At 37.7% G+C, this 13,334-nt stretch overlaps 1 protein-coding gene across 4 annotated transcripts in view; it reads left to right on the top strand.

Annotated features, from left to right (window-relative positions):
- LOC110826550 (limbic system-associated membrane protein) overlaps nt 1–13,334 on the top strand; it is a 580,384-nt gene that overhangs the window by 438,807 nt on the left and 128,243 nt on the right. The window contains exon 1 of one of the 4 annotated variants that reach the window (XM_087349751.1): nt 3,584–3,628. The exons of the other annotated variants lie outside the window; for them this stretch is intronic. Within the exon in view, the coding sequence (XP_087205877.1) occupies nt 3,599–3,628 (30 nt within the window). The 5' untranslated portion in view covers nt 3,584–3,598. Of the gene's footprint in view, nt 1–3,583; nt 3,629–13,334 lie in introns of those variants that run through there. 4 annotated transcript variants of the gene reach the window in all.

Raw genomic sequence — 13,334 nt, 5'->3', positions numbered from 1 at the left:
CAGCCGCTGTCCTCTTTAAAATTTCAATTACTGTAAGTGCTTGGTTTTATGTGAAAACAGTGTAATGTGGCTTGAACTCCGTGTTACTGAAGTAAAGTGGACTTGTCCATCAACACGCGAAAGCTCGCATTAATGTCAGAATCCGCGTATACACCTGACAAAGAAATATTACGATACGCGCAAAGGCGACTACATTACCTGTCATTCCATCAAGTGAAAAACGTCGGTCAGAATTATGTCAGAGTCGGAAATTATTTCAGGATTGTCGTGATTTATTCCAATGTCCAAGTTCTTCTGAACACAGCATGAGCACATGAAACGTGGTGATTTTTTAGCCACGATTTAAATCACTGAAGTTGGTACTGGCCGCTGTTTAACGGAATTAGTAGCACGAAAGCAATGCGACAAAGTTTGTGACAATCTGGTGGGAAAATATCGCGAGAAAAGTACGAGGCGCGTCCTCAAAGTAAGTTTCCCTGGGGCCGTTTACAGAAACAAAACACAATTTCATGGAAATATTTATTGCAACAGATATAGCAAGTGTCCAGCTATTTTTCAACATATTCGCCACCGGAATTGGGACATTTGTCATTCCGTGGGACCAACTTTTGAATACCTGTGTCGTAGAAGTCTGCCGCCTGGGATTGGAACCACTGTGTGACAACCATCTCCGCCTCTCTGTCATTCTCAAAACGCTGACGCTGACCGGACAGGAATTTCTTGAGGTGTAGGAAAAGATGGAAATCACTGGGAGCGATGTCCGGGCTGTAGGGTGGATGATTAAACACCTCCCAGCTGAACTCCTGCAGGAGACTTGCTGTCCGTCGAGCCGTGTGCGGCCTAGCGTTATCACTGACCGCACTTCACAGTCGGCGGGAGCTGGAATAAGAATCTCCATCTTCAACAGCTGCAACGATGCTACTGTGAGAACGCGGGAGGTGCCGTTAGTGCATGCGCCATGCTACGTCATTGCTCTATCACGTACGCACAGTCGCTTCGCGCAATATAAGGTTTGCTAGCTGTGGGACGAGTGGGAAACTTACTTTGAGGACGCGCCTCGTATTTCAGACTAATCTTTGCCACCCAGTGCGTGAAAGTTTCTTATAATTTACGCATTTATTTCCTTATATTTAGATTACGTAATATAAGCAAGACTTCTTTTAGATCGTGCTGACTATTAATCAAAACAGAGACACAATAAATCTGGCGAAATAACTGAATAATCACAAAATAATAATATCTGGGAGTGTGAGGCTGTCGGCGAATGTACATACGCAGTCAAAACCTACAAACACGCTAAGGTTATATACAGGTCGCATCGCTACGTGACCCAAAACTAATATTAGTCAGTCATTCAACAACCAATCAGTCTGTCTCATTCCTCGTTTCGTGTTTGATCTGCGTTCCGGCTGAGGGATTCTCCCGATGACAACTGCTGCTAAGTGTGAGGTCTTAGTGGGAGACACTTCGATTTCGGGTTGGGGGGGAGAAAGAGGATCTAATATATTGAAGGTTCCCAGGCAATGCCCGGTTGTCTTTCTGGTAAGGATAAAGAAACACGAAGTTTATCTAAATGATATTTAAAAATTCAGTTCTTACCTCGAAGAAAACACAATTTGTTTTTATTACAAAGACCGATTGGTCAACGATGGTTAAATAATCGTTGTTTATTCCGAAAATCATATATAAAACTAAGTACACTCTGTAGACAAAATGTATGCTTTGTCACTGTTAAAACAGGTGGTACATATAAGTACCACTTTTCTCTAAAATAATCTCTCGGTACTCTATCAACATATTCCTGGGGATAACTAATAATATATAAAAAAGTCATTCATAAGAAACTGTGACCCGCACTAAATTGTAACAGGTTCCTTTCTGATGCAAATCTGCAGTGCATTCACCTAAAATAACTTTCTCAAAATTATTTTCACGGTGTAATGAACTTTACTTAGAAATTCGCGCTGTTTTTTTTTTTACAAAACGTTATTGTTGTATTAAACAAGAAACCGCCAGCTCTTCATGTAATTACAGTTCCCCGAGACCCGGCCAGATAAAGTGATTGATGTGGTGTCACATCACAGGGCTAAGGCCCCAGGTGATGGCACGCGACAGACATGGCCTTACCCGCTGGAAATTTCCTCACGGAAATAAGATTCTTTCCAAGTGCTGATAAATCGCTTTGGTGTTTGAAGTCGTGAGGTACAGTGCAACTTTTCATTCGTGGCCAGTTTATATGAATGCGCAGAGGGCTTGGTCGATCAGGCTCTGATGATGGCTAACAGAATTCAGAAATGTATCCGTCAGTGTATGACGTCATCTCGTTGCAGTGCTGTGGAGAGATCATGTGGAAATGATCGCCAGCCGTGATTCGACGTCGACGATATATTTATCGGTGTAGAATAAAACATACAATTTCTTTTTCCTTTCATGCTTTGCCCTTTGTAGTAACAGACATGATCTTACCATCCAAAATCTTGGCACATTTATCAAATAACTCTGCTCCTTGATCACGTGCTAAATTTCGTGCCTCTAAAGTAAATTGTTATATTTCAAAGTTGTGTATTTTCTTGTAGTAATCTACCATCTGCATGGTGTAGATACTTTCCACGATTTCCATAATTTTAGCGAACCCAAAAATTCGTTTATTTATTTTATCCTGAGTCCAATTCAAACCCTTACATCCCTGTACCATTTTAATATTATTCTCTTAACTACTCTTACGAGTCTTAGGTTGCCTCATTCCTTGAAATTTTCCGTTTATGTACTACAGGAATTTGTCTTCTCTGACATGTGTGCTATATGTTCTACCCATCTCTTCCTATGGCTTAATTATGTTTTCTATAATTTTGTGTAAATAGAAACCATGACATTTCAGTCACTACAATGACTGGCTACGGATTGGCCGACGGCGGTTCGATCCCCGACGAGGACAGAGAACTTCCTTTAGCCTCCAGACCGGCTCTGGGGCCACTCAGCCTCCTGTCCAAATGATACCCAGGGGTAAAACGCACGGTGCATTACCCCGACCGCTCACTCCCATGTAGTGCAGAGATCAAGGACGAATAGGAGCTATACCGTCTCTTCCCCTAAGCGTCTAAATGGCGTGTAGCGAGGAGCTGTACTGTCTTAAGTACACGTTTGCCGCTGTTCTGTGAGGTGGATTTGACTGGACGGGCGTCTGTCGGTTTCATTGGCATTCGTGAGTAGAAATGCTGACCGAAATAGTGAGAAATTTCTTGAGCAGGTGAGCAACTGCCATATTCTCTGTGCCACTGAATTCGTTCCCCCTTTTCTAACTTGCTGCGATCACGGGCTACCCCTGTTACTTTGGATGATACTGCCGGCGCATTTGACTGACGTAATACTAAGGTCAAATGGAAGGAGTGCTGTGTTGTCTGCACTCGGACATTCGCGAGTCTGTGTCAGACATCTTCCGTCCACGGAAGACATCGCTGAATCCGATGGTTCACCAGTCCGGAGCCTCGCACTTCTGCTTACAGCTGAACTGACTTAACGCTTCTCGGGCGTGTCGGATGGATACTGAAGAGAATCCTTCAAGGGAATGGAGAAGACTAAACAACGAGGCCCTTCGTAAATGTTTACATGCGGGAAAACAACTTGGCGTGTGAGTAAAGTCACGGTTTTAAGAAAATTGTAGCAATTATACTAGTCATTTTAAATATTTACGGTGATTTCTTATTTTGATAAATATGCTTTGAAAATAGCTACGAAAAATTCTGAAGGTAATACCGAAAGGTTTAATTTTCTTTTTGAATTGGATTAAATCTAATTTTGAATAAAAGTTATGTAGGTGGATTAATTAGTCCGTGTTAAAAGCCATAAACGAAGTAATGGATGTATTTCTATCCTCAGGGGGAGCGTTGCAATTATTTTGCGTGTCACTGTACCTCACTGTTTCCGGCACAATTCTGATCAATTTCTTTTCCATATTTGGATGTTGTTTTTTTCAGTACATTATTTCTTTTTGAAAAAGTTTGATTCCACATTCCTATGTGGAATAACTTATATTTTAATATAAAAATAACTGTTTTTTTAAATCTGAGGGCCCAAAAAATAAAAAAATATCGATATTAAATATCGATATTAAATCACCTTACGCTACTGATACAGCTAACCGACGATCTGAAACAAGGAAAGAAGATGAAATTCCAGGAATTAAAACGAGAAGCTGAGAATAGGGACAACTGGAGAGCTCTTTTTGGGCAGAGCAATGGACCTGTCGTAAGACATAACACTGAATAATAATAATAATAATAATAATAATAATAATAATACCCTACATTGTTGAAAGGATGCCAAAATATTTATTGCGGAAATACGACTGGAGATGTTTCTTATGTCTTACTAGACACACAATACCAAGACCTCATCTCGCGCATTTAGAAATTGAATCTTACTTGTAGGTTATAAAGCATGGATATCGAATTGGTTGATATATCCTTCGTATTCGAGGTTCATGTCAGGCTAAGTCAATAGACTTCTTAAAAAGTTAATAATCGCACAAAAATTCACGAAATTTTCGCTTTTAACCCTACTTTTATCAGGCATTTTAATATTATATTCCCATATATTCCTTTCACGTTATTTTGTCAGGTAGTGCATTATCATCACTTTTTTTTTATTAAAATTTTGTTACGAACTGCACGTCTCTTCCATCTTCAATGATTTTAATTTCCCTAAGTATATTTTGTTCGGAGCGCAAATATTTGGTCTTACGTATTTGATGATACAAATCTGTGAAAGTACAGTTTCTGAAGCTTATACTTGTTACACTTAAAATATATAATATAATTCAGGTCTATACACAAACTTTATTTACAGATGTTAAAATTTAAAATTTGCGCTATTCATAGCGCAAATTTTAAATTTTAACATCTGTAAATAAAGTTTGTGTATAGACCTGAATTATATTATATATTTTAATTATAAAACACAAACATGACGCATTTAAACTTTAAACTTGTTACACTGTTCCGTGCCCTTTAAAATGTTTCATACCCCCCCAAAAAAGAGAGAACGTGGTAAGCTTTTGTATGGACTCAGAACACAGACATCACGGAACGATATTTTCGCATTAGTTTATACAACCTGGAGCCATCATTAATAATAAAACTATACATAATGGTGCTTTGTGTGTATAGACACTGACGACAAGAATGGCACAAGGCGCACGTCTGCCTTTCAAAGTCCAGAGCTGACGTTGCTTTTATATAACATTTCCTGTTTCATGGCATTGTTTTTTCATAAAAACCACTTCATATCTTAGGTGGTTAGACGCCGGATTCTCACCACGGGATTGAAATTCACCTCGGATGATTTTCTCGTGGTAGAATCAGTGACACTGAAGTAATTTTAACTCTTGAGTTTTTCTGTTATCTCAGACCAAGGAACGCATTATCAAACCCTAAACACTTAGGGGTCTGATTCATCTCGACAGATACTTCGCTGGTCCCGGGCTACACATGATTTTGTTTTAGTCTTGAGATGAATTATGGCCTTGTTACACTCTTGTGTAACGCCATCTATTGTACCAGAGAGGAACAATTGCGTTCCCACATTAACGCGTAACTGTAGATTGTCTTCTCTCTTCTACCACAAACACACAAATGAAATATTTGTCTTTTATACATTACCTTCCTCTTCGCGAAATTCTCATCATTTCTCTAACCACACCGACATTTTGTACTACAATTTCAAACATCAAGTGAAATGGTGGATGAAGAATTTGGATATTCTATTTATATTTGTATTAAAAGCCAAGCAACCCTCGAGTATAATGTTACGATTCGTGTTCTGTTTAAATTAGGGTTTTGTAAATTATTTTTCTTCATACTGATATCTCGTTTCTTCACGAATACGACGCCAATATTTTCCAGTGGTAGATTAAACCGACCGCTGGCGTAACTGGATAGAGTTAGAGAGAGATACATATATGCTACATTGAAGATAATTTCCAAGTCTTTATATTTCATACATCACGTTCAGTTATTCAAAATACAAATCACTTGGTATTTCTGGAATTCTGGACTTTTGTTAATCGACTAATATAACAGCGAATAACCAGCGAGGCCCACGAGCGAACTCAGCGAAAGATAAAAACTAAACATACTGAAGATGATATTGAGATGATAAAGTTGCGTCATATTGTGATAAATATATATTTGTTTAAATTTGTCAGTCTAATCACAATAAAATTCCTATTAAATATTAAAATATTAAAATATTACTATAATTAACATTTAAATATTTAAAATATATTAAATTATGTTCTCTATCGAAATGTTCGATTTACATTAGATCATAACTTTTTACACGACATATTTCAGTTCTAAAAGAACCATCTTCAGGTATATAAAATTATATAAACTTAAATATAATTTAAATGTTAATTATAGTAATATTTTAATATTTAATAGGAATTTTATTGTGATTAGACTGACAAGATTTAAATAAATATAAACATACTTAGTTCAAAATCATACTCTCGATAAACTTCAAAACATTTGCAAATATATTGAAGTTAAAAAGACTTTTTTATTTAAATAACAAAATTATTGTAATTATATTGGAGCAGATGTTTTCCCGATTACATTTAACAGTGTTCGATATTCTCTTGGTATATTGAGATCAGATAATCCTGAAGTTATTTCCTTTTATTATCAACAGTTCTTTGTGATTCTCTGTCTGAAACTAATTCCTCCCGGTTTCTACAAATTATGTCCCTTGTTAGCTCATGTGACGTAGCATAATTTTTATTATCGGGATGGCTGTTTTAAACGATATTTGCATTGTCTTCATGTTGGCTTAAAGATAAGTTTTCCTTTTAGACTGGTGTCTGACGGATTTCTAATAGGGTGGTTGTACAGCATTTTTGCAAAGACTGTAGTAGAATGAAAACTAGACACAATACCTGCACATTGTCACTTTGTTATATCGAAACATGTAAAATTGATCTGGTAAATTTTACGCGCTCAGTTGATTGATATTTAAGTTCACTGCATTACTGTCAAATAAAATCCAAGTGCGTTAACATTAAACATTATGTTGTGTAAATATTTTTGGCTACGCTGAAGAACGGAAAATTTATTGTAAAAATCGTGAAGGACGTAGGTCATTCTATGTGATATTTGGTTTTATTATAAGACTCCTTAGTTTTGTGTTTGTGTTAAAGACGCTGACGTTTAAAATGATTTGGCCTATAGCTCGGTTTTAAACGAATACAGTGGTAGGAGGCTCTCATTGACAAAGCAGGCGTCGATGTTTAATGATGCACAGGGCCGCGTGAGAAGGGGCAAAGTGAAACTCTGATGCTCGCCAGAAAATCTTATACAATATTCAACCATTATCAAGTCAGTTACGTGATTTTATCAAAAAAAAGGGATTAAATCTGTAACTGACAAGTGTTAAAAGAACTTTCAGATGGTGACAGATGCCACTTTTCCATATAAAAGACTCATCACTCTCAAAAATTAGTTTATAAAATTCTCCCTTGGACGAATAATCGATTTTAATACAGCATTGAAGACAGCAAAAAAACCATAGTTAGGCACAGGGTTATCCAAAATGCTTATTCAGTTTCCCCTGAAGGATAAGTTGTAATTAAATCAAGATTATAAATCCCAAATATCTTATTCACGCCACATCACATTGGTAAATCTTGCACTAATGTTGTAACCGGGGTGGCGGAAACACAGGGGTGTCCAAGCATAGTCGTTAAGGCAGAAAGAGGTGGTCCGTGGGACAAAGCCCCACGGAGTTAAAAATCCTGATTTTAATAGGCGTGTAGGTGTTGGTGAAATTAGGTCCTGTGTCCCGAATGAGGTTGAGTCCCTCATATAAATAATTTCCGTTTCGCCTTAAACTGTCTTTCATTCTGCTAACATAAATTATCACTTAAAATTAATTATTTGTTTTTTCCGTCAAATCACAATGTATTTAAAATAAGATAATTAAAATAATTAAAATATCATTCTGTGTTCCATATCGAATAATCGATTTACAATTGGAACAATTTTAATTATTTTAATTATCTTATTTTAAATGCATTGTGATTTGACGGAAAAACCAAATAATTAATTTTAATTAATAAGTTACAATATGACGCAACTACACTATATTATAAATTATCACATTCATTAAGACATGAAACTTTTATTTGAAATATTTCTTTGATATTTTGGATTTTTTTTTTGTAAAACGTGGGGAAAAGTAAATTCTGAGTCTCTGCTATGCCAGTAGCGTTCAAACAACGCATTTTTGACTGCAATGTCAATGCTGATAAAGTACGGTATGTCGCACATGTGGGAAATGTATGCAGTCCACGGTGTTACACGTGAATAATTACTTTATTTCTATGCATTTCAAAGCGGAATATATCATTACGTTAGTCTGCAGTTTCATTGTATTCAGGAAATTGAAAACGACGAATGGAATTAGATCACGGAATAATACAGACTTTAATTTTACGTTTAGTAAAATAAGAGTCGACAATCCCTTTCCACATAGTCCTCACCTCTTACACCAGTGTTAGGAGGGGTAGTCTGATTATAACTGACAGGCGCTGTACATGTCTAGCCAGTGCGATTACAATATTTACGTATCCAGAACACAGCAGACAACCCTTAATTTGTCAGTTTGTGGAAATGCTTTGGATTACATTTTATATTAAAATTATGTGACGATAGTTTGATAATAACCTTAGCACACACGTTTATGATTTATAGTTTTATTTCCGTACGAAAGAAAAGGTATCTTAATTGAAAGATGAACAGCTGTTGTGACGGATAATAAATCGCCGAGACGAATTTGATCTTACAACAGATGAAAAAGTTACGTAACATAAATATTCGACTTATTAGGACCAGAAAATTACCCGTCAAAATTGACGGTAGCACAGCAAGGAATATGGTTATCGTCTCTCTTATACGATTTTGAAATCCTTAAGCGGATGTGTCTCAGGTTATAATAATATATTTTGGCAAATACTCGAATTGAAAAGCTTTCCACTACATCTTATACGAGAAGTCCACAGTCTGTACGTTGGAACGAACAACGAATATCGTCACTGAGAATGAGGGCAGAAGGAACAACAAAAAATTTTATTTAACCAATGAGTACAAGAGGGATCACCATTATTATTATTAAAGCATTTGGGACTCAGAGTTAACCATTCGCCTTCAGTTGTAGGCAAAGCCCAGACTTAACTTATTGTAAATTATTAGTAAAGACAGACCCTCGTGTGAAGTTCCCATTGAAATTTAAAAAAAGTAATATAAATATTAATTTCAAACGTTTTAACTGAATCTTTGCCTCAGGAATTTTTAAGATAAACCAGACTCGGGCATTCTCGGTGACAAAGCAGTTTCGCTGTGACAGCGAGTATTTTGATGAATCGAGAGGAGATGCGACGTCCTGGATCCTAGGAGGCAAACCCCGTCGAGACGTCGAAAGCCATCTCGTCTTCCGTAGGGCGTCGTTGTCGGATTTCGTCCTACCCTCATGAGAAGTCGTGGCGGGAAGGAACGGGTTTAGAAAGCAGGGTAGGTGGGAGTGAGGGGGTGGAAAACTGAAGACACAAAAGCCTACTCAGCATTTTAAGGGAAGTTTTTACAGGAACGAAGAGAGAATAAGGGTAGAAAATATCCACAGGGGATGAAACAGATCTGTGTTAATTTTATATTCAGCTTTGTTTTGGAAGTGTATGTGACATGGAGCTGATATTTCAAAAATTATTCATGCTATTTTAAACATAATCAATGGGTATATATATATATATATATATATATATATTCACACTGCTTTCGTTGTCCACGTAACAATAGAAATGCCGATAATATTAAAGGAAATTAGAATTGTGACGTAATAAACATGCGGACTGTTTTGTTACGGGGACGGGATGTTTCATTTAATACTCAGAGTTAGCAAACATTTAAAGGAAGAGTTTAAGACTCCGCCGTCACGAAATCTCATTTTAGTTTATATCTTTAATTAAATTTTATAGTTTTAATGAAACCGTAACAGAATTATAGTTTTAATGGGACCATAACAAAAGTGTTGCTTATTTATTATAATTTTAAAGGAGGGACAACACGCTCTTTAATTAGTAGATAAATTAAACAATTTCCATGCTTTGTCATAGTCTGTAATTTACACAGTGGACAGAGTTTAGGCAATAGAATGACTGACTATTTCGTATATATATTTTTTTTCCTTTCTCATCTATTTAACATTAAGTTTATAGTACCGAGTCATCGTCCATTAGATTAGATGTATTTATGTCTGTTTCATTTCTCTGTCTATGTATAAAGCGTAACAGTTAAGTCCTCTGACACGACTTGTATGTACGTATTTTTCCTTAATTGAAAATCAGTATACGAATGTTACTCTCCTTGATCCATGGAAGGCACGTGACAGATACATTTTTGCCCACACGTGTGTGAATACATAAAATACACATCTTCACTTATTCGTAGCGAGGATCTTCACGTTCCGGCCGCTTTAACTTCAGCGAAGTATCAATCGATATGAAAATTTCTTCTATATGTAAGTGACATGTGGTTGTTTAGCTATTAATTGAAACATAAATAATAATAAATATTGACATTTGAAGTTTCGTGACATATAGCAGGCCTTTAAGCCCCATTCCACTTCATATTACTAAATTGACCCTGTAATTCTGGGGGTATTTAGCATCGTCATTCAAGTGATTTGCATAACTGTGCAATGTTAATCATGCAGGGGTCTCAGGGGTGCACAAGAGCTATCGATTTAAGGCCGCACATTATTCAGTCAGCGGGCAGCATGAACGAACAGATATTTTATAATCTGAATAATTACGAGGGTTAGTTAGGTAGTTAGTTTAAAGCTTAGGTGTGATGGTCGACCGGGGTTCTTATCCCAACAAAGCAGTATTTTCAGTTAAACACACCCAGACCAGTTATAGCACCACCTAGCCTCCTGCCCGGTGGGTATCGGGTTTTTTCTCGTGGGTAAAGGACGCCGGAGCTTGAACCTTGGGAGGTTTGATTGATTTGTGTCTGAATGTTTTTTTTCTTCTAAATTTATATATTTTTTTAAATACATTTTGGTAATTTTGGGAGTGCATTAATTTTATATTTTGGGTTAACCCCTGTAATAATCCTATGACCGAACCACCTCCCGGCCTCTGGGAATATATTAATCCTATCACGATCGCCGGGCTGGCGCACGTGATTAAGCTCCAGGGACAATTCTACTTTGCCTTTAAAACGTGTAGGCTATTCCGTGATATACAATTATAAATGAAGAAAAGTAACATAACATTTGTTAAAAAATTATAACAAAGATTTGGACATTATATGATAAAGGTGTTATAATTGTAATATAAAGAGATTCATGGGATGAACGAGAACAATATGGTCCATGTACGTACTTGAGAAAACCATGAAGGAAGTTATTGAACTGCCACTAAACTGGGATTGTCATCCCGCGAGGTAGTGGCTCCCTATCCACTTTCTGTAGGTCACCGCCCCATTCTTTACATTAATTCGCAGTTATTACCACAGACGTTCTTTTAGACACGGAAGATGAAACACGTTTTGGAAATGCAATAAACTACCAAAACCAGCGTGTGAACCTTAGAAGACGCGAGTCTTTTAAATAAGATTTGAGAATTCGGTCCGTACCGCGAAGAAAACACAACACTTCACCATTAGGAAGATCATCTGGTTAATATTTTAAGGAAATAATCGCTGTTTACTCTCAGAATTATACGAAACACAAATGCAAAATGTAAATTTGCTGATTTCTAAAGCATCTGGGACTTAAATTCCCACAGGGGCTTTAAAGGGTTAATAATTTATGTAATTATTATGATTATATAATAAGCCTTGCGGCTGTATAAATTATCCGCATTATGTTTGCGGAAATGTTCGTGACTCATCGTGACGTCATGTTACCTGCACAGCGAGCCGCTGTGATTGGCCACTGTTATACTTCTCTACTCTCTGATATGAAAACATCGGCTTCTCCGAGTTTCAGTTTTGTTTTGTCCGTTTTATATTCATGCGTTGTTTAGGCAGAGATTTTACGTTTCAAATTATTTCTGGATAACGTTTCTTATAAATCTCGATCTTATGTCTCTCTGATGTTATTTTTATTATTTAGTGTTCTGTGTGACGACATGTCCATATGAACAGGATCCTTCGATCCTTTTCTCGGACTGGGACCTGTTCATATACGTTCTTGGCAGATGATCCAGAAGTGGTTTGCCATTGCCTTCTTCTGTGTGTGAATGGAGTAATTGTTGGGATGCCACGGAGGAAAACTCCGTGTTGCCTAGACCACGGCCTTGCCCAACACAAGTTATAAATTCGGGCATCGAACCCGAGACCCCAGGATTACAAGGCCAGCTTTCTAACCGCTAGACCACCTCATCTTATTATTATTTAGTGTTCTGTCTGACGACAGGTCCATATGAACAGGATCCTTCCATCCTTTTCTCGGACTGGGACCTGTTCATATACGTTCTTGGCAGATGATCCAGAAGTGGTTTGCCATTGCCTTCTTCTGTGTGTGAATGGAGTAATTGTTGGGATGCCACGGAGGAAAACTCCGTGTTGCCTAGACCACGGCCTTGCCCAACACAAGTTATAAATTCGGGCATCGAACCCGAGACCCCAGGATTACAAGGCCAGCTTTCTAACCGCTAGACCACCTCATCTTATTATTATTTAGTGTTCTGTCTGACGACAGGTCCATATGAACAGGATCCTTCCATCCTTTTCTCGGACTGGGACCTGTTCATATACGTTCTTGGCAGATGATCCAGAAGTGGTTTGCCATTGCCTTCTTCTGTGTGTGAATGGAGTAATTGTTGGGATGCCACGGAGGAAAACTCCGTGTTGCCTAGACCACGGCCTTGCCCAACACAAGTTATAAATTCGGGCATCGAACCCGAGACCCCAGGATTACAAGGCCAGCTTTCTAACCGCTAGACCACCTCATCTTATTATTATTTAGTGTTCTGTCTGACGACAGGTCCATATGAACAGGATCCTTCCATCCTTTTCTCGGACTGGGACCTGTTCATATACGTTCTTGGCAGATGATCCAGAAGTGGTTTGCCATTGCCTTCTTCTGTGTGTGAATGGAGTAATTGTTGGGATGCCACGGAGGAAAACTCCGTGTTGCCTAGACCACGGCCTTGCCCAACACAAGTTATAAATTCGGGCACCGCCGGGAATCGAACCCGAGACCCCCAGGATTACAAGGCCAGCGTTCTAACCGCTAGACCACCTCATCTTATTATTATTTAGTGTTCTGTCTGACGA

Source organism: Zootermopsis nevadensis, unplaced genomic scaffold, assembly GCF_977971745.1.
Source record: "Zootermopsis nevadensis isolate Lab colony 2312 unplaced genomic scaffold, Znev_1.0 Znev_ptg000016l, whole genome shotgun sequence".
Classification (NCBI taxonomy): Eukaryota; Metazoa; Arthropoda; class Insecta; order Blattodea; family Termopsidae; genus Zootermopsis; species Zootermopsis nevadensis.
Note: the sequence above shows the minus strand (reverse complement) of the source record. Positions and strands in the feature narration are given on the sequence as shown.